Raw genomic sequence first — 22,239 nt, forward strand, 5'->3', positions numbered from 1 at the left:
TGAGGTCTGCAGTCCTGGATAACCGATCGTATCACGGCAGGGGCAATGTTTGTTTTGTGGGTAATGCTTTCACCAGAGCCTGGCACATAGGAGGCACTTGTAACAGAGATGGGAGATACTTGTCACAAAACCCTTCACTCTCTAGTTCATGAGAAGTACCAATATTTAGCCTGCCACACAGTCACATGGAATCAAGGCTGCATTTTCCAACCACAGTGCTGTCGGGCTGAATTTTTGTATTTTTAGTAGAGACAGGGTTTCACCATGTTGGCCAGGCTGGTCTTGAACTCCTAACCTCAGGTGATCCACCTGCCTTGGCCTCCCAAAGTGCTAGGATTACAGGTGTGAGTCACCGCGCCCAGCAGGATTCACTTATAAAGCTGCTTCTCTATGACTGGCTGTGGCCACAAGGCCTCCTGAACCATTTGATTCAGACCTATTCTATATTAGTTATTAACTTTTTTTGGTGGAGGGGGAAGGAAGCTTGCTCTGTTGCCAGGCTGGAGTGCAGTGGCACGATCTCGGCTCACTGCAACCTCCGCCTCCCCAGTTCAAGTGATTCTCCTGCCTCAGCCTCCCGAGTAGCTGGGATTACAGGTGCTTGACATCATGCCTGGCTAATTTTTGTATTTTTAGTAGAGATGGGGTTTCACCATGTTGACCCGGATAGTCTTGATCTCTTGACCTCGTGATCCCCCTGCCTCAGCCTCCCAAAGTGCTGGGATTATAGGCATGAGCCACGGTGCCTGGCTGGTTATTAACTATTTTGAATGGCTTCCCGCAGAGAAAGGGAAGAAATAAAGACCAGAGTAGGAAGAAAATATTTCCATGAAAATTCAACTAAAGAAAGAGAGATCTTTTCAGAAAAGACTAGAGCTGTTAAAGTATGGTTTGCAGTAAGTTGCAGAAACATACTTAGAGCCTAGAAGAGACCATGGGATTTGTCTACAAAAGAAATTTAGTGGCCAGGGGCAGTGGCTCATGCCTGTAATCCCAGCACTTTGGGAGGCCAAGGCTGATCATGTGGTCAGGAGATCGAGAGCATCTTGGCTAATGCAGTGAAACCCCATCTCTAGTAAAAACACAAAAAATTAGCTGGGTGTGGTGGTGCGTACATGTAATCCCAGCTATTCAGAAGGCTGAGGCAGGAGAATCGCTTGAACCTGGGAGGCGGAGGTTTCAGTGAGCTGAGATCACGCCACTGCACTCCAGCCTGGGCGACAGAGCCCAACTCCGTCTCGGGAAAGAAATAACGAAGCAATTTAGCTTGTTTCTCCCACCTCCTGTGTCATCTGGGGTGCTCCGACAAATGGAATGGCATTGTCCCTTGTTCCCTGCAGTGACTCCCTCCTCTGTGGGTTCAGCACAGGCTCAACACCAGCTTTCAGTTCCACCCGCAGCTGCTGCACCTCTTGGTTGCTCTTCAGAGAGTCTTGGTGTTCAAGCTTCTCCTGCAATGCCTGGTGGAAGCTCTGCTGGCTGGCTCTCTGGTCCTCTTCCTGCTGAGCCAGTCTTCAACCAGGAGCCACACCAGAGCCACCAGGACCAGGAAGGCCAGGCCCGCCCGAAGGAGATTCTGGGCAGTGTGGTCCCAGAGGGCAAGCTCTGTGGGCAGGAGAACAGGGTGATTGCTGACAGGGACGTAAGGACACCCTCTGGTTTTTTTTCTTTTTTGAGGCAGAGCCTTGATCTTGTTGCCCAGGCTGGGGTGCAACACTGTGATCTTCGGCTCACTGCAAACTCCGCCTCCCGCTTCAGGCTCCCAAGTAGCTGGGCCTTCAGTTGAGCACCACCACACCTGGTTAATTTTAGTTTTTTTTGAGATGGAGTCTCGCTCTGTTGCCCAGGCTAGAGTGCAGTGGCTTGATCTCAGCTCACTGCAACCTCTGCCTCCTCGGTTCAAGCGATTCTTCTGCCTCAGCCTCCCAAGTAGCTGGAACTACAGGGACGTGCCGCCGTACCCGTCTAAATTTTTTATTTTTAGTAGAAACAGGGTTTCACTATGTTGGCCAGGATGGTCTCGATCTCTTGACCTCATGATGTGCCCGACTTAGCCTCCCAAAGCGCTGGGATTACAGGCTTGAACCACTGTGCCCAGCCAATTTTTGTATTTTTACTAGAGACAGAGTTTCCCCATGTTGGCCAGGCTGGTCCCAAACTCCTGACCTCAGATGATCCACCTGCCCTGGCCTCCCAGTGTGCTGGGATTACAGGTGTGGGCTACCATACCTGGCCAAGGACACCCTCTTGTTCCACTGATCACCATCTCCTTCCCAGCTCATGACTCTACGCCCAGCTCCTTCCTTTACAGCCTTTGGCCCCAGGTATCTGCTTACCTTTCTGGAGTCCCATGTCTGTGGTTAAAAGGTAGGTGTCCCCAGAGTCTGCCATTAATAAGGGAAGTAAAGAAAAGGGGGTGGTGTTGGCCTCCTCCACCCCAGTGCTCCTTCCCTTGGGTATACCCAATGACGTTCTGCAAGGTCCCACCCCGCCCTGCAGGTCCCAGAGCTTCATCCAGCAGATAAAGTGGAAGGGTCCGCAGATGGACAAGCCTGAGGAGGAATTCCATTCTAGCACTCATGAGCGTGTGTCTTTGCAACAGTCACGTCTTCTACGTTTCTGTTTTTTTTTTTTTGAGACACAGTTTCGCTCTTGTCGCCCCGGCTGGCGTGCAGTGGCACAATCTCAGCCTCCCGAGTTCAAGTGATTCTCCTGCTTCAGCCCTGAGTAGCTGTCATTACAGGCGTGTACCACCATGCCCAGCTAATTTTTGTATTTTTAGTAGAGACAGGGGTTTCCCTGTGTTGGTCAGGCTGGTCTCGAACTCCTGACCTCAAGTGATGTGCCCGCCTCTACCTTCCAAGGTGCTGGGATTACAGGTGTGAGCCACCATGCCCAGCCCATGCCTTCTACTTAAGCCTCATTTTCCTCATTAAGTCGTCATCACTCCCTTCTCCTCACACTTAGTCAAATTCAAAGTCTCACTATTTTTTTCAGCGTCCTAACCACGCAGGCCCAGCCCCATCCCATCCCCCCTGTCATCTTCCAGACGTCATTTCCAACCCTCCAGGACTCACAGCTGTTCTTTTGTCACCCTGGTCATCTTCCTGCCTCAGGGCAGAGGCAGAGGCCATTTCCTCTCTCCGACCCTCCTTTCTCCTGAGAGCCACAGGACAAGCTCAAGTCTGAGGGCGTTTGCTCAGATGTCTTCTCTGTGAGGCCAATCTGGACAACCCATTTAATAGTGCTACCTGCCCTCCCAAACATTGTAAGTCTGTTCCTCTTTGTCTTTCTCCTTCCATAGCCTCATTTCCTCCTGTGGGCTGTCCTGACATCGACCCATGGTCTGTCTCCTGCTAGAATCTAAATGCCATGAAGCCAAGATATTTGCCTGGCTGACTGTTACAGTGTAGTTCACTGTGTATACCGTGCACTTGATAAATATATATATATGTATACACACACACACACACACACACACACACATATAGTGATGGAGTCTTGCTCTGTCACCTAGGCTGGAGTGAGGTAGTATGATTTTGGCTCCTGCAACCTCTGCCTCCCTGGTTTAAGCAATTCTCCTGCCTCAGCCTCCAGAGTAGCTGGGATTACAGGTGCCCTTACCACACCTGGCTAATTTTTGTATTTTTAGTAGAGACAGGGTTTCACCGTGTTGGCCAGGCTGGTCTCCAACTCCTAACCTCAAGTGATACACCCATCTCGGCCTCCCACCATGCTGGGATTACAGGTGTGAGCCACCGTGCTCGGCCTTGATGAATATTTTGAATGAATGCCTCATTTTTAGTGTCATGGGGAGGCTCTGATCCCTCCTCTGAGCTTAGAAGGACCAGTTACTCACCAGGAGAGGTGGGGTCTGTAGGTGCAAGGCTGGTGTTCTCAGTGTCACCTGGAAAAGGAGATAAAGAACATAAGTAAGGCTTTTGGGTTTCCCCTGGTCTAACCATTTCTTTCTCTGCACCCTCTTCCTTCCTGTTTCTGGTGATCTTCCTCACACCACCAACTGGGCCCCCAGGAAGCCAATGTCCCTTTGATACCCTCCCCATCACGATCTGGAGATCCCTTAGGGCTCCAGGTAGGACATGGCAGCGGGAGGTGTGGGAATCGGGGCTCTCCTCACCTGTGATCAGAAGCTTCACTGGCTCACTGGGGAAAGACCATGCATGGTTGTTATAGGAGCCAAAACACCGGTAGGTCCCTCTGTGGGATGTGGTCACAGAGCCCATGGGGAATTCTGCCTGGACCTTCCCGTATCCGCGCCGTACGCTGGATCTTCCCTCCTTGAGCAGAAAGAAGGTGCTTGTTGCAGTCCCCAGATGGCAATAGAAGGTCACCTTCTCTCCCAAGATCACTTCTGGTCCAGGATGAACCGAGAGGGTGGGTGTGTCATACATTCCTACAAGAGAAGGCGGGGCCCCCGCACCAGAAACTCAGTGACGAGAAGCCAGCTATTTTAGAAAAATTATTATTATTTTGGTCAAATACACACAGCAGAAGATTTACCATCTAAGCCATTTTTAAATTTATTTATCTGTTTGAGAGATGGAGTCTCACTCTGTCGCTCAGGCTGGAGTGCCGTGGCGTGATCTTAGCTCAATGCAACCTCCGCCTCCCAGGTTCAAGTGTTTCTCCTGCCTCAGCCTCCCCAGTGGGTGGGACTACAGGTGCCTGCCACCACGCCTAACTAAATTTTGTATTTTTAGTATAGACCATCTTGAGCAGGCTGGTCTTGATCTCTTGAGGTTATGATCTGCCTGCCTTGGCCTCCCAAAGTGTTGGGATTACAGGTGTGAGCCACCACACCCAGCCTAAACCATTTTTTAAAAATGATGCAGGGTGTATACCTAATACTGTGTCACTTGATATAAAAACAAAAAAAGAAAAATGAAAAAAATAATGATGCAGGGTCTTGCTCTGTTGCTCAGGCTGGAGCGCCATGGCACCATCTCGGTTCCCTGAAGCCTTGACATCCTGGGTCAGGACAAGGTGAAATCCCATCCCTACTAAAAATGCAAAAATTAGCCAGGCGTGGTGGCAGGTGTCTGTAGTCCCAGCTACTTGGGAGACCAAGGCAGGATAATTGCTTGAATCCAGGAGGTAGAGGTTGCAGTGAGCTGAGATTGCACCACTGCACTCCAGCCTGGGGAACCGAGCAAGACTGTTCGAAAAAAAAAAAAAAAAAAAAAACCTAAAATATTTTTAAAAAAACCCACCACCTGTGATGGGTGAGGAAAGCAAAGTAAGCCACTGCCCCTGGCCCACAGGTGATGTTGTTGAGGACATCTGTCAGTCATACTCCTGCACACAAATATCTATCTCAGAATCTGTTTCTTGGAGAACTTAACCGAGGACACATCTGCTCCTAGGACATAGAGACGCTGTCTGCAGACAAGCCCTTGTAGGCAGGGATGTGATGAGTACACCCGTCCACCCAACCTCCTTCCGAGAGAAGCAGCGTCTGAGTGGGGGTTGGAAGAGTTAATAGATGAGGCCCCATCCCGGCTGTAGACTGAACTGACTCTCCATTTAGGGAGGGGGACACTTACCTGTTACCACCAGATCCAGTGAGTCGCTGGGCTCTGACCAGAGCTCCCCAACCCGATAGAAGCAGCTGTACCGCCCTGCCGTGCGGGATGTCATGGCCGGGATGTGAAACTTGACTTTGTTAATGCGCTCAGGAGGTTTTGGTCTCTCCACGGCAGAAAGACGTCCTTCAAAATGCAGCTGGTATTCAATAGCCCCATAATTTCCCTGGCAACAGATGGTCGCCGGCTTTTCCTTTGGAACCATGAAACTGGGCTTGGCCCAGATGGAGGGTTTTGGGAGAGTCTCTGGAAGGGAATCAGACGCTGGAGTCCCAGCTGAGCCTACCTCCCCACCCTAGGCTCCACCCAGCTGCTGGCCCTAAGCACTGCTGGGAAGCCCGCACCCTGCCCCCTCTCCTCAGCTGTGTTTGGGTGGAGGGTGCTTGGCCTGAACCCGTCAGAGCGACCCCGAACTTTGAAGGAAGGACTCACGCTGCTGGGTGCTGATCCTCTGGCTCAGACACAGCCCTGCAAGATGGGAATAATGAGACCCGTTGCTTCCCAGGCACACCCTCATTCCATTCCCCATCCAGGCAAGAACTCACCGAGGCAGAGCAGGGCAGGGAGTGCGGAAGGCATCGCTCTGATTCTGCTGGCAGTGGGTGGTGACCGAGCCCAGCGTGCCAGGGAGATGCAGAGGAAGTGGTGGATGAGGCCAACCCTCATCACCACGTGGCTTTCACGTTGACTTTTTTCATAAGAATGTTCACAATTCCCCTCCACCTCTGACCGTGAGCCTACGGAAAAGCAATGGTCTCTATGACACAGCTGTGGTCTAGCCAGCTTCTCTGAAAACTTTCTGCTCAGCCCGAAATGCATTTCTGGGTCAACTTCTCTCTCTCTTTTTTTTTTTTTTTTTTAAAATTTCTCTGCCCCGCCCCCTTTTTCTTTTCTTTTCTTTTCTTCTTCTTTTTTTCTTTTTTAGAGATGGGGTTTCACCATGTTGGACAGGCTGGTTTCGAACTCCTGACCTCAAGTGATCCACCCGCCTTGGCCTCCCAAAGTGCTGAGATTACAGGCGTGAGCCACTGAGCCCAGCCTCTTTTCTCTTTTTTTTTTTCCCCTGGGTTAACTTCTCAATTCTGCGATGTGGAAGTCATGCCCAGGGCTGATGCCCTAACCTCGAATCACTTCAAGTTGTAGTTCTAAATCCAAGGACATTTTGTTATGTTATTGAAGTTCAAAGTCAAGAAATATCATTGATAGGACACTATTGTCTAAGCTATCGACTTTATTCAAATTTTACCACTTGTTTTAGCAGTGACATGTATTTGGTTTAGGATTTAATCCAAGATTGTGCAATTTATTTAATTGTCATGTCTCTTAAAAAAAAATAAAACTCTAAGGCCGGGCACAGAGGCTCACACCTGTAATCCCAGTGATTTGGGAGGCCAAGGTGGGTAGATCACTTGAGGTTGGGATTTCAAGACCAGCCCAAGCAACATGGAGAAATCCTGTCTCTACTAAAAGGTACAAAAATTAGCCAGGCATGGCGGCATGTGCCTGTAATCCCAGCTACTCCGGAGGCTGAGGCAGGAGAATCACTTAAATCCAGGAGGCAAAGGTTGCAGTGAGATGAGACTGTGCCATTGCACTCCAGCCTGGGCAACAGAGTGAGAATCTGTCTCAAAAAAAAAAAAAAAAAAAGAAAAGAAAATATAAGTATGCATGCTAATTTGTACACACACATCTGTATCTACCAATTATCTTCATCTGTCTATCTATCTGTCTTCTACCTATTACCTATCTGCATCATACAGACACAGCCATGGGTTCATGCTGATGTCTCTTACTTCAACCCAACACGATAAAATTCATTCTAACATTTTCTCTCTCTTTTTTATTTTTGGAAATGAAAGGGATATAGGGGAATATTATAGATTAAAGGAGACATAAAAGATACATTGTTAAAAATAGGAAAATCTACATTATAATGTCTAGGGATGGACCCTTGAGGGATAGTCTTGAAATATCCAAGGAAGTAATTATGGAAAGTGTCAGCATATGTTTAGAATGAGGCTGGACTGTGATTGGAATGAGAGACACAAAAGGGCTTTTGGCTTCAGGAAAAGTTCTATTTCTAGACTAGAATGATGATAGCCAGATAATTTACCTTAAGACATTTTAAGTTATCTGGTTTTTTTTTTGTACTGTGGTTTTCTGTATTTTGTTTTATTCTAATCTGTAAATTAAAAAAAAGTGTAGAATGAGAAACACTGAAACACAAAAAGAGAGTAGAATGAGGAACATGTAACAATCACTGCTCATCCAAATAATGAAACCAAGCTGGGTACATATCACCAGGCTCCTAACTCTGCAGGGAGAGAGGGGGCTCTGATTAGGGCCTGGTTTCTCCCTTTGGGATTGGCTTCCCATCTCATTGCTCTCAACTATCTTTGGTTCTGCTGTTAAGACTCTCAGATGTAACTCATGAGAAATCTTTCCTTTTCTATGAGAGATGACCCATATTGACTAATAAGTGTATGTCTCAGCCTGATTCCTGTCTTTTCAAAGCTGAGGACTTAGGAGTGCAAAAGGCTTATTGGAAAGGAAAGAAAAAGAAAAGAAAAGAAAGCTGGGGAAATAAAAAAGACTTTTGCAACGTACGTGTCTTTAGACCCATTTACCCCAACATAGTGGCCATTTTGCCTATATGACTACTCCCTTAAAACTTTGTGGGTTTCCTGTGTATCAGATTATTCTCTACTGGAAAAAAATATACCCCCGATTCTTTGCAAGACAGGACTGTGCACCTTTTGGGCATTTAAGACTGCTGTAGGACTGTGACCATATGATATTTATATGACCTTAAGTCTAGCTGAGAGGGTTTACTTGACACCATCTTGAATCTTTCCAATGGCTTAATAAAGAGTCACAGTGACTTCAGACCTTCTCTTCTGGGGCGCTATTAACATTTGGGCTAGATGATTCTTTGCTGTGGAAAGCTGTCCTGTGCATTGCAGAATGTTTAGCAGCACCCCTGGCCTCTACCCACTAGATGCCAGAAGCATCCCTTCCCAGTTATGACAACAGAAAACATCTCCAGACGTCTCCAAATGTCTTCTGAAAAGTAAAATTGGCCAGCAGAGAAACACTGAGTTACACCATTGATTTTTCTCCTCTTCAGTTTAGGTTTCATTTCACTCTGAGAACATTCTAGTAGCTATAAATATTGGGAAGGAGGAACAATTTTATTTTTCTAACCAGAAAACCTTCACTGACCATCCCCTTTATAGTCTCTGAAAATTATGTTTGCTAACATAATTTTTTTCCCCTTTAGCTTATTTATTTTTTTTTTGAGATAGAGTTTCGCTCTTGTCACCCAGGCTGGAGTGCAGTGGCACTATCTTGGCTCATTGCAACCTCTGCTTACCAAATTCAAGGAATTCTCCTGCCTTAGCCTCCCAAGTGGCTGGGATTACAGGCACCCACCACCATACCCAGCTAATTTTTTGTATTTTGTATTTTTGTAGAGACAGGGTTTGACCATGTTGGGCAGGCTGTTCTTGAACCCCTGACCTTGTTATTCACCCGCCTCAGCCTCCCAAAGTGGTGGCATTAAAGTCATGAGCCACTGCACCTGACCATCTTTCTCTTTTATAGGCAGCTTAGAAAAGTCATTTGACCCCTTCAACAATCTGTTTAGAAATCATATTACCAGATAACAAGTTCATTAGATACATTTTCTGTCTTCTAAGTTATTGTAGGTAGGAGTGTAAGCCACAAAGTGAGATTCCTTCTTCTCTACAAAACTAATAATAATAATAAAAAAATAGCCAGACATGGTGGCATGTGCCTATGTTTACAGCTACTTGAGAGGCTGAGGTGGGAAGTTCACTTCCTCCCAAGAGATCAAGGCTGCAGTGAGCTATGATTATACCACTGCACTCCAACCTGGGTAACTGAGTGAGGCCCCCATTTCAAAACAGAAAAAAACAGTCCTGCCGTTAGAGAAGAAGTCCTGTTAACATACCTGCAGGTCTGTGAAAAAAGGAGGCACTCTACTCTCCCAATAAAACACTCTGACTGGGAGCCTGGGTGTGGTGGCTCAAGCCTGTATTCCCAACACTTTGGAAGGCCCAGGCAGGCAGATCACCAGAGGTCAGGAATTTGAGACCAGCCTGACCAACATGGTGAAACCCCGTCTTTACTAAAAATACAAAAAATTAGCTGGGCGTGGTGGCAGGCACCTGTAATCCCAGCTATTCGGGAGGCTGAGGAGGAGAATTACTTGCCTATAATGCGACCCTACCAGTGGGAGTGATGACAGTGAAAGGGAGACACATGGACGGTGAGATAAGAGGGCAGAACTCAGTCCCGGAACTTCTTAGTCTTCATTTGAAGCCAAAGCTATTTGAAGCTTATTTATTTATTTTTATAACAGCCAGCATCACACTATATAACACAAAAATGGCTTCTGAGTTTGAGACGGATGCTTTATTGTTTTTAAGTTGCTAATATAATTTGCTGTTTATGTTGATGCCCAGCTTCATGACATGAGAATTCCAATGGATGACGAACTCCAGTCTGAAGATAAGATGAGTTATCCACGTTGTCAGATTCATTTCAGAGCTCGCCTGCCCCTGGGGACACGGCAGAAAACCTTAAACTCTATAACGATTAAATAATATAGACCTCCAATTTTTAAGAAAACTAAGTGAAAAAATAAATTAGTGGGTTGACATGAAACACATGCCTCTGTTCCTTGTATGAAAATCCCTTAGAAACAGGGTTTGTGGGCCAGGCGCAGTGGCTTACGCCTGTAATCCCAGCACTTTGTGAGGCCGAGGCGGGCAGATCCTGAGGTCGGGACCAGCCTGACCAACATGGGGAAACCCCGTCTCCACTAAAAATACAAAATTAGCTGGGCATGGTGGGTCTCATGCCTGTAATCCCAGCTACTCGGGAGGCTGAGGCAGAATTGCTGGAACCTGGGAGGTGGAGGTTGTGGTGAGTCAAGATCACGCCATTGCATTCCAGCCTGGGCAACAAGAGTGAAACTCCATCAACAAAAAAAAAAAAAAAGAAAAAAAAAAAAGAAAGAAAGAAATAGGGTTTGTGAAATAAATAGGATAATCCCCCCTGTAGGATTATGACTTTCACCCTCATCAATTTGTAGATGAACACAACAGAAGGCTGAGGTAGGAGGATTGCTTGAGACCAGGAGTTCAAGACCAGCTTGGGCAACATAGGGAGCTCCTCATCTGGATAACAAAAAATCAAGGAGGGGGGTTAGTGAATATGTTTGGCACGGTCACCAGCTATTTATATTTAGGGAAAACACATTTAAACAATATAAAAAGAAGGACAATATATATTAAACAGGATACAAAAAATCAGAAGACAGATAAAGATGGAAAACCATAACGGATGTTCAGAAGGGTAGGGTGCAAATAGTGTCAGGTCTACACAAGAAAATACCATTTGATTGGTTTGAAAATGAATCTGACAGGACACGGTGGCTCACGCCTGTCATCTCAGCACTTTGGGAGGCCGAGGCGGGTGGATTGCGAGGTCAAGAGATCGAGACCATCTGGTCAACATGGTGAAACCCCGTCTGTACTAAAAATACAAAAAATTAGGTGGGCATGGTGGCGCGTGCCTGTAATCCCAGCTACTCAGGAGGCTGAGGCAGGAGAATTGCCTGAACCCAGGAGGTGGAGGTTGCGGTGAGCCGAGATCGCGCCATTGCACTCCAGCCTGGGTAACAAGAGCAAAACTCCGTCTCAAAAAAAGAAAAAAAAAAAAAAGGATTCACGCTTGTTAATGCGCTCTTCTCCCCGTGTCCTTCAGGTGCTTCGTAGGACTCCACAAGTCACGAGTCGTCTCTCCTTCACATCCAGGTGTTCACTTGCAGACATGTGGTGTTTGTCCAAAGGTCAATTCTGTCTGACATTTCTGTTTGCTCCAGCTCAGTTCAGCCACGTCAGCCGAGGCTTCCTTGCCTAACGCCCTAGGGCTGTGCCAATTTTCAGCCAGTATGGCCAAGAGAGCCACGAGGACCAGTCCTGCCACGGCCATGCGGATCAGGTTCTGCACCGTGTAATCTTGGCTCACGGAGTCTAGAGACATAATCAAAGGAGATGAATGGTTGGCGGCTGTGTTCCATTCCATCCCAACCCCAGAGCCCTGCCATGGGAGCTCATTTCCCTATTCGTTTGCCAAAATGTGACTCCCTCAGACTTCTCAATGAGCTCACATTTCACAAGCACTGCGCGGATCAGTCACCAAGACTGTGTCCATGGGCAAGGAACTTTGGTTTCCAAGGAAGTCCCATAAACTGGGAAGGAGGTGATCATGGGCAGGTCGTGTTTTCTTTTTCTTTTCTTTTTTGAGACAGAGTCTTGCTCTGTCACCCACGCTAGAGTGCAGTGATGTGATCTCGACTCACCGCAATATCTGCCTCCCAGGTTCAAGCGATTCTCCTGCCTCAGCCTCCCGAGTAGCTGGGATTACAGGCGTGCGCCACCAGGCCCAGCTAATTTTTTGTATTTTTAGTAGAGACAGAGTTTCACCATGTTGGTCAGGCTGGTCTTGAACTCCTGACCTTGTGATCCGCCCGCCTCAGCCTCCCAATGTGCTGGGATGACAGGTGTGAGCCGCCGCACCTGGCCAGGCAGGTCGTGTTTTCTTTTCCTTCTGTCCTCACTTGGTGATTTCACTGAATGTCAGATCATATCTCTATAATACCACCATACATTCAGAAACCTGAATTCTCTCCTCTGTCCTCACCCTGGAGAACAGTTTGTGTTCCTCTCATACAAATGATATTACACTGTTGGTACGTGGAAACTAGAGAGGGGAAAATTTCAGATAAACTTAGGTAAAATTTACCTCCACTAATGTGTGATTTTTTTTTTTTTGCTAGACATTGCTTTTCCTGAATCTTTTTTCCTCCTTTCTTCATTTGTTATGTGAACTGCATGCGGCTGTGTTCCTCTCAAGGATGTCTTGCTCTGAAATTACAGGCCAGGTGAGGTGGCTCACGCCTGCAATCCCAGCACTTTGGAAGGTCGAGGCGGGAGGATCACTTGAAGTCAGGTTACAAGTTCGAGACTAGCCTGGGCAACATGGCAAAACCCCATCTCTACTAAAAGTACAAAAATTAGCCGGGCGTGGTGGTGCATGACTGTGGTCTCAGTTAGTCCGGAGGCTGAGTCATGAGAATTGCTTCAACCCGGGAGGCGGAGGTTGCAGGGTGACCAGAGATTGAGCCACCGCACTCCAGCCCGAGTGAGAGAGCGAGATTCTGACTCAAAATAAATCAATACGTAAATAAATAAAATAGAAATGGGGCTCATGATAGGGGTTTTAAAAGCCTTTCCTATGAGCCCCCAGTCCCCACTTGATCCTCACGGTGAATTCTAGTACCGTTGGTGAGTTCAAGGATTTCCAGCTGCAACTGGAAAGAAGAGGTGTGCTAGTCAAGGTTGAGCCTGGTGTCTCCTGTCTCAGCAGCCCACAAACACGTGACTCTAAAAGTCAGCCCTTCTTGGCCGGGCGCCGTGGCTCATGCCTGTAATCCCAGCACTTTGGGAGGCCGAGGCGGGTGGGTCACGAGGTCAGGAGTTCAAGACCAGCCTGGCCAACATGGTGAAACCCCATCTCTATGGTCCCAGGTACTCAGGCAGGAAAATTGCTTGAACCCGGGAGGCGGAGGTTGCAGTGGGCCGAGATTGCGCCACTGCACTCCAGCCTGAGTGACAGAGCGAGACTCCATATCAGAAAATAAAATAAAATAAAAGTTAGCCCTTTTTGCCCAGTAGTAGTGACTCATACTTGTAATCCCAGCACTTTGGGAGGCTGAGGTGGGCGGATCACCTGAGGTCAGGAGTTTAACACTTGTCTGGCCAACATGGTGAAACCCTGTCTTCACTAAAAGTACTAAAAAATTAGCCAGGCGTGGAGGCAGACACCTGTAATCCCAGCTACTCGGGAGGCTGAGGCAGGAGAATCCCTTGAACGCAGGAGGCAGAGGTTGCAGTGAGCCGAGATTGTGCCCCCGCACTCCAGCCTCGGCCATGAGGTGAGACTCTATTTCAAAAGAAAAAAAGGTTAGCCCTTCTTTTCTCAATAGACCACATGTGTTCAAGGAGCACAGACTGGAGAACTCTAGCGAGAAAGTGAAAGTCAAGCATAGAGCCGGGGAAGCCCTCCTCTCTCCACTGTCCTGGGGTGAGCGAGTCTCTGCTTCTCTTCACTTTACCCTGAGTGCACCTCTTCAGATCCCTGCCCAGTGACATAGCCCTGACAGCCAACCCGGACATGGGGCTGGCTGGTACCTACCTGTGACCACAAGCTCCAGGGCATTACTGGGGGCGGACCACACGTAGGGGCTGCTGCTGTACCAACCATAGCACCTGTAGCTCCCTGAGACATTGACGTCCAGAGGACCCAGAGAGAAGTTGGCCGGGTGTTCCCCACTTTGGTGCTGTGGCAGAGAAAGTTCTCCCTCCTTGGCCAGCGAAAATCTATCAAATGGGAGGTGTGCCGAGGTACACGTGAAGGAAATATTCTCTCCCGGCCTCACCACACGACCCCGATCTGCAGAGAGGAAGGGTTTGTCATACAAGCCTAAGAGAGAAAAGAGTGAGATATCAGCAAGAACGTTCCTCCTTTATTCTTTTTATTTATTATTATTTTCTGAGATGGAGCCTTGCTTTGTCACTGAGGCTGCAACGCAGTGGCGCGATCTTGGCTCACTGTAACCTCTGCCTCCTGGGTTCAAGCCAGTCTCCTGTCTCAGCCTCCTGAGTAGCTGGGATCACAGGCATCTGCCACCACACCCAGGTAGCTTTTGTATTTTTAGTGGAGACAGGGTTTCACCATGTTGGCCAGGCTGGTCTGGAACTCTTGACCTCAAGTGATCCACCTGTCTCAGCCTCCCAAAGTGTTGGGATTACAGGTTTGTGCCACCATGCCCAGCCTCTTTTTTCTTTTAAAAAATTTATCTATTTTTAAAAAGAAATACTTTTTATTTTTTTTTTAGAGAGGGTCTCACTCTGTCACCCAACATCAATAGCCATATTCACATGTACAGTATAAACCTTCCTTGCAATAACCCATAAGCCAGTCTAGCCATGAGCAAAACATCAGGCAATTTCCAATAATGGAAGTACCCTTGAAACTAACGGACCACTACTCTCAAAACTGACAAGGTCGTGGAAAACCAGGATCGTCTGAGAAGCTGTGACAGCCAAGAGAAACCTAAATATACGTGACATCTGAATGCAATGTGTAATCTTTTTTTTTTCAGACAGAGTCTCTCTCTGTCACCCAGGCTGGGGTGGAGTGGCACGATCTTGGCTCACTGCAACCTCCACCTCCCAGTTCAAGCAATTCTGTCTCAGCCTCCTGAGTAGCTGGGACTACAGGTGCACACCCCCATGCCTGGCTAATTTTTGTATTTTTAGTAGAGATGGGGTTTCACCATGTTGGCCAGGGTGGTCTCGCATCCTGACCTCGTGATCCGCCCACCTTGGCCTCCCTAAGTACTGGGATTACAGGCGTGAGCCACCGCGCCCGGCTGCAATGTGAAATCTTGAATGAGATTCTGGAACAGAGAAAGAGTATCAGGTAAAAACTAAGAAAATCTAAGTAAGCTATAGACTTTATCTGAGAATGTATCGATGTTCATTAATGTAAATGTGCCATGCTAAACAGAAAAGCAAACACCGCATGTTCTCACTTATAAGTGGGAGTTGAACAATGAGAACACATGGACACAGGGAGGGGAACATCACACACTGGGGCCCATTGGGGGCTGGGGGGCTGGGGAGGGATAGCATTAGGAGAAATACCTAACGTAGATGATGGGTTGATGGGTGCCGCAAACCACCATGACAAATGTATACGTAGGTAACAAACCTGCATGTTCTGCACATGTACCCCAGAACTTAAAGCATAATAATAATAAAAAAAGAAGGAAATGTACCATAGTAATGTAAGATGCTAACTCTGGGGGAAATAGGGTGCCAGATATCTGAGAACTCTCTGAAGCAACCATCTTGATTTTCTCTCTCTCTCTTTTTTTTTTTTTAAATCTAAAACTTCTAAAAAAATAAACTCTGTTAAAAATAAGAAAAAAAAAAAACCACACCAGGACCGTGGACCTGGATGTTCCTTACCTGTCACCACCAGCTCCAGGGCGTTACTGTAATGTGACCAGGTGAAGCCTCTCCTGTATCGGCAGTGATAGCGCCCTGCCGTGTTTGTGTCCATGTGGTCAACGATGAACTCACTCTCGTTCAAAAACCCCAGTTTCCTGTCTACCTCCTTGTACGTGGAGTTTTTTTGGATCACCAGCTGGGTCAGGAAAGATTCAGGACTGCTCTGGCACTGGATTTTCGCAGATCCATGCCGGGGAACCACAGGACTTGATCTGGCAAATATGAGAGGCATGGGAAAGTCCCCTGGAAGAAAATAAAGCCCAGACTCAGGTGGCCCGCCGTGGGGAAGCCATTCCTTTCCTTCTCTGTGGGGGAATTAAAAATAAATTAGCGTGTGAAGAACCTATAATGCTTTATTTTTAAAAAATTTTAAATAGGCCAGGTGCAGTGGCTCGTGCCTGTAATCCCAGCACTTTGGGAGGCCGAGGAGGGTGGATCCCAAGGTCAGGAGTTCAAGACCAGCCTGACGAATCCTCGCTGGATGATTTGAATGATGGCAGCGGTGCAGCAGCATTTAAAACTCTGGAGATCCCACATCTGAATGCTGGCACACTGACAAATACTAGAAGAAGGATTGCCATCAGCCTGGTAAACATGGTGAAATGCCAGCTCTACCAAAAAAAAAAAAGAAAAACCCCAAAATTTTCTGGGTGTGGTGGTGTGTGCTGGTAGTCCCAGCTACTCAGGAGGCTGAGGCAGGAGGACCAATTAGCCCAATAGGTGGAGGCTGCAGTGAGCCGAGATTGTGCCGCTGCCCTCTAGCCTGAGCGACAGAGCAAGATCCCGTGTCAAAATACAGAACAAACACATGAAAGAGTCTTGTGGCTAAGATTCTACATGCTGGCCAGCGCTCCTGAGTGCCACCTACTGGATCACACCTCAAAATACAGCACTGAAATACTTCATTATACAGCGCCTGTGAAAATGAAGGAAAAAAATCCAGCCACAAATAAAGATTCTGTGCAGAGTCCCAGCAGCTGAAAACACCCAGAAATGAAGACAAGTCACTGTACTCAACTGACATCACAGTTAAAGGAATGGCAGCCCTCGCACATGAGAAAGAATCAACACGAAGCCCGGGAGTGGTGACTCACGTCTGTAATCCCAGCACTTTGGGAGGCTGAGGTGGGCAGATCACCTGAGATCGGGAGCTCCAGTCCAGCCTGATCAACATGGCAAAACCCGGTCTCTATTAAAAATACAAAACTTTTCTGGGTGTGGTGGCACACGCCTGTAATCCCAGCTGCTTGGGAGGCTGAGACAGGAGAAGCGCTTGCACCCAGGAGGTGAAGGCTGCAGTACTGAGCCGAGATTGTGCCACGGCACTCCAGCCTGGGTGACAGAGTGAGACTCACACACACAGACACACACACACACACACACACAGAATCAACACAAGAATGCTGGCAACTTAATAGCCCCCTGGAAATCTGGTTCTCAGCTAGATTGAGATGACGAAATTGAGGGACGTGGAATTCAGAATCTGGATGTCTGGGGAGCTCATTGAAATTGAGGAGAAATTTGAAACAATCCAAGGAATCCACAGTAGGGACAAACTGGCTTTTTGAGTTCCCAGAGTTCTTGTGTCAATTTTTCTTTTTCTGACTCAGTCTCACTCTAGTCTGGCAGGCTGGAGTGCAGTGGCGTGATCTCGGCTCACTGCAACCTCCACCTCCCATGTTCAAGCGATTCTCCTGCCTCAGCCTCTTGAGTAGCTGGGATTACAGGCACCTGCAACCATGCCCGGCTAATTTTTGTATTTTTAGGGGAGATGGGGTTTCACCATGTTGGCCATGCTGGTCTTGAACTCCTGACCTTGTGATCCATCCTCCTCGGCCTCTTGAAGTGCTGGGATTATAGGCGTGAGCTGCCGTGCCCGGCTGTGTCGATTCTTTTTCATGTGTGGGGGCCTGGTCGCTAGGCTGGCACCTCACCTCCAGCATGCCACAGCCACCATACAGAGAGGAGTCCAGTCCGTCTTCCCTGTGAGCCCCCACCCCCACTTTACCAGGCAGGGCCCCCAGCTCGGGACTGCAGAGCGGCCGCCTGACCCTCGGCATACTCCCCGGTCGTGGCTCTGTGTTTCTCTGGGGAGTAGCTCTGGGGAGTGGCTCCCAGAGGCAACTGACGACCCCTCTGCCACTGCCATGGCCAGGGTTCTGTCCCTGCTGGGATAAACAAAGAGCCTGGGGGCTTCATTCCTGCTTCCAGCACACCACAGCCACCATACAGGCAGGAGCTCAGTCTCCCCTCCCTGAGAGCCCTCCACCCGCTGCTCTTCAGCAAGCCGCGGCCTGAGCCAGCAGCACAGCAGCCCCACCTTCTGGCGGAGCTTTCCCAGTCGCAGTGGGTCTGCATTTCTCTATGGCGGAGCTTCCAGAGACAACTGAAAGTCCCTCTGCTGCGCCCACTGCAGTGGTGCTGCTCTTGCTGCCTTCAGACTGGGGAAGGAGCAAAGACTCTGAGTGCTTTAGGCCAGGGGTGGTGGCTCATGCCTGTCATCCAGCACTTTGGGAGGCTGAGGCAGGCGGATCACGAGGTCAGGAGTTTGAGACCAGCCTGGCCAACATGGTGAAACCCTGTCTCTACCAAGAATACAAAAATTAGCCTGGTGTAGTGGCGTGTGCCTGTAATCCCAGCTACTTGGGAGGCTGAGGCAGGAGAATTACTTGAACCTGGGAGGTGGAGGTTGCAGTGAGCTCAGATCACGCCACAGCACTCCAGCCTGGGCGACAGAGCAAGACTCTGTCTCGAAAAAAAAAAAAAAAGAATTACCCACCAAGAATCCCATTTCCAGCCAAAGCAAGTTTCATAAGTGATGGAGAAATAAGATCCTTTTCAGACAAGCAAATACTGAGGGCATTTATTACCACCAGGCCTGCCTTACGAGAGGTCCTAAGAGGAGCTCTAAATATGGAAAGAAAAGACCATCACCAGCCACTACAAAAACACACTTACGTATGCAAACCAGGGACACTGTGAAACAACCACACAACAAGTCTGCGTAATAACCAGCTAACAACACGTCAGGAGAAAATCCGCACATACAGATACTAACCTAGAATGCAAATGGCCTAAGTGTCCTAATTAAAATGCAGAGAGTGGCAAATTGGATAGAGAAGCAAGAGATCAGCGTGGTGGCTCATGCCTATAATCCCAGCACTTTGGGAGGCTGAGGTGGGTGGATCACCTGAGGTCAGGAGTTTGACACCAGCCTGGCCAACATGATGAAACTCCATCTCTAATAAAAATACAAAACAAAACAAAACCACATTACCTGGGCTTGATGGTGCACACCTGTAATCCTAGCTACTTGGGAGGCTGAGGCAGGGGAATTGCTTGAACCTGGGAGGTGGAGGTTGCAGTGAGTCAAGATCATGCCATAAACAGACTAATAATGAGCTCCAAAACTGAATCAGTAATAGAAATCCTGCAGAGCAGATAAAGCCCAGTACCAGACAGACTCACAGCTGAATCCCATTAGACATATAAAGAAAAGCTGGTGCTCCTCCTACTGAAACTGTTCCAAACTCAGGAGGAGGGAGGCCTCAACAACTCATTCTGTGAGGCCAGCATCACCCTGATGCAAAAATGTGGCAGAGACATATCAAAACTAGAAAACTTCAGGACAATATCCTTGTTGAACACAAATGCAAAAATCCGCAAGAAAATACTAGCAAACAATCCAGCTGCACATCAGAAAGCGAATCCACCACCATCAAGTAGGGTTTATTTCTGGGATACAAGGTGATTCAATGTACACAAATCTTAAATGTGATTCATCACATCAACAGAACAAAAAAAGAAACCCCACATAATCGTCTCAATAAGGCTTTTGATGAAATTCAACATCCCTTTATGTTAAAAAACCTAGACAAACTAGGCATTGAAGAAACATATTTCAAAATAATAAGAATGATCTGACAAACTCACAGCCAACATCATATTGAATGGGCAAAGCTGGAAGCTTTCCCCATGAAAACTGGCACAAGACATGGATGCCCTCTCCCATCACTTCTATTCAACATAGCACTGGAAGTCCTGGCCAAAGCAATCAGGCAAGAGAGATAAATAAAAGGCATCCAAATAGGAAGAAAGGAAGTAAAACTATCCTTGTTTGCAGATGATGTGATTCTGTATCTAGAAAACCAGTCTCTGCCCAAACACTTCTTTTTTTTTTGAGACAGAGTCTTGTTCTGTCACTCAATTTTGACTCACTGCAACCTCTGTCTCTAGGGTTCAAGCAATTCTCCTGTCTCAGCTTCTGGAGTAGCTGGGATTACAGCATGCACCACCACGCCCAGCTAATTTTTTGTGTTTTTAGTAGAGACGGGGTTTCACCATGTTGGCCAGGCTGGTCTTGAACTCTTAACCTCAGGTGATCCGCCCACCTCAGCCTCCCAAAGTGCTGGGATTACAGGCGTCAGCCATTGTGCCCAGTCATACTTCTTAATCTGATAAACAACTTTGGCAAAGTTCCAGGACAGAAAATCAATATACAAAAATCAGCAGCATTTCTGTACACCAAAAACATCTAAGCTGAGTGCCAAATCAAGAACAGAATTCATTCACAATTACCACAAAAAGAATAAAATGCCTAGAAAGACAGCTAACTGGGGAGCTGAAATATCCCCGCAAGGAGAACTACAAAAACCCTGTCAAAGAAATCAGAGATGACACAAACACATGGAAAAACATTCCATGCTCACGGATAGGAAGAATGAATATAGTTTAACACACAAAGAATTCAGGGTATAGTCTTTGGAAGGAGTTGGAAGAGAGAAGACACGGATGGACATGGGGCTCACACCCACTAGGAGGCTAAGGCAGTAGAAGTTGGGGTGGCAGAATCCTCAGTAGTCCTCTAAGACTGCTTCATGCTTAGTGCTGCAGTAGGACTGTAGAATACTAGAATGTTCCGTAGGGTTAGACTATAGCATACTCCCTTTAAATGAAGTGATGTAAATAGACAGGAGGAAGTAGGTTGCTAAAACAAAATAGAATCAGTGTAAGGAAGGAAGTTGGGCAAATGACCCCGACTTCCTCACTCCTGCGGTGGGGAGCAATCAGCAGGTGACGGTCCCTCACGGGCAGTAGAACAGAGGCAAGGACTAACTGTAAATCCAGGCCTGAGCGTGAATGAGTCTGAAGGGTCTGGAGATAACGAAGTGAAATGGAACTAATCAAGGGACGCACAGCAGAAACAACTAGAATGGGGACTAAAATAGGAATCTCTCTGTGCTTCAGAGAAATTCAGAGATTCCTCAATTTCTTTATCCTAGAGTTTCCAAGAGGGTCTAAAGGGCTGGGAGAGATTCACGGGACACTTACCTTCCTGTGCCTGAATCCTCTGGCCCAGACAGAGCACTGGAAGAGAGAGATTTATGGAAAATCAAGCTTCCGTTTCCAACCTTTACAACAAATCACCCTCCGTAATGACAGACCAGAGAAAGCCCCGCACCAGATGGATTCACAGCTGAATCCCACCAGGTATATAAAGAAGAGCTGGTATTATTCCTACTGAAACTATTCAAAAAAAATCCAGGTGGAGCAACTCCTCCCCAGCTCATTTTACGAGGCCAGCATCATCCTGATAACAAAACATGGCAGAGACACAACAACAACAGAAAACGTTGGGACATTGTCTTTGTTGAACATAAATGCAAAAATCTTCAACAAAATGCTAGTAACCATATAACTACATGGGGTCCAATCATATTTTTTCCTTCTACAACGATCACCGTTTTGAGGCTTATTCTTTATTTTTTCCTTTTAGATTCCAGCCTCTAAGTCTCTCCTTGATAGGAGCCCTGGAACCATCACGAATCCCAGACAAACACCATAGCTTTAACAAAAATAACTGAGCCCCGCAACCTAGCTCGGACTTGGGCAGAGGCAAAGTTATAGATATGTTGGCAAAGGCTGCCCTTCTGCTAAGGAGATCAGACTCTCCTTTGCAGCCATTAAAATCTCCTAGTCATACTGTTAAGAGGCACCCTGGTTATTTTGGGATTCCCCCATCTTCCCCTCTAAACCACTTTACTCTGAAACTCACCAAGACAGAGGAGGGTGGTCTCTTTGGGGGCCATCATGCTGACACAGCCTCAGCCCCGCTGGCCTCCTTTTAATGCACATTAGCAGGATGACTGACACTCATAAGTACAAGCTTCTCAGGAAGTATGAGGACAGAGCCCTCCATCAGAGAATTTCTACATCTGTTGCTTCACAGCAAAGAGGAACAGTTCATTCCCAAAGAACTTAGTTCCGGGTTATTCTCGGGTGGAGCCTAAGAGAAGACCTATATTTCTTTCTTTCTTTTTTTTTTTAAATAGCGATGGGGTCTTGCTCTGTTGGCCAGGACTGTCTCCAACTCCTGGCCTCAAGAAATCCTCCTGCCTAAGACCTATATTTCTATTTATGTTTCAAATGAGCAGTGAATTTTCCTCAAGCCAGTGTCTAATGGTATT

At 47.4% G+C, this 22,239-nt stretch overlaps 1 protein-coding gene across 5 annotated transcripts; it reads right to left on the minus strand.

Annotated features, from left to right (window-relative positions):
- Positions 1–1,125: 1,125 nt before the first annotated feature.
- FCAR (Fc fragment of IgA receptor) lies at positions 1,126–21,991 on the minus strand. Of its 5 annotated transcripts, XM_032263142.1 has the most exons (8): positions 21,828–21,991; positions 21,104–21,139; positions 15,731–16,077; positions 13,890–14,177; positions 4,139–4,414; positions 3,860–3,907; positions 2,337–2,384; positions 1,127–1,605 (listed from the first exon to the last, which is right to left on the minus strand). In XM_032263142.1, the coding sequence occupies exons 1-8, from the start codon at positions 21,905–21,907 to the stop codon at positions 1,424–1,426; spliced, it is 1,305 nt and encodes a 434-aa protein (XP_032119033.1). In that variant the 5' UTR covers positions 21,908–21,991; the 3' UTR covers positions 1,127–1,423. The 5 variants fall into 5 exon arrangements, with proteins under 5 accessions (XP_032119029.1, XP_032119033.1, XP_032119030.1 ...); XM_032263138.1 differs by lacking the exons at positions 13,890–14,177; positions 15,731–16,077; positions 21,104–21,139; positions 21,828–21,991 and adding exons at positions 5,565–5,849; positions 6,036–6,071; positions 6,149–6,496 and having other exon boundaries at positions 1,126–1,605; XM_032263139.1 differs by lacking the exons at positions 1,127–1,605; positions 2,337–2,384; positions 3,860–3,907; positions 4,139–4,414 and adding an exon at positions 11,305–11,665 and having other exon boundaries at positions 21,828–21,986.
- Positions 21,992–22,239: the final 248 nt, after the last annotated feature.

Source organism: Sapajus apella, unplaced genomic scaffold, assembly GCF_009761245.1.
Source record: "Sapajus apella isolate SASKATOON/1434 unplaced genomic scaffold, GSC_monkey_1.0 scaffold135, whole genome shotgun sequence".
Lineage (NCBI taxonomy): Eukaryota > Metazoa > Chordata > Mammalia > Primates > Cebidae > Sapajus > Sapajus apella.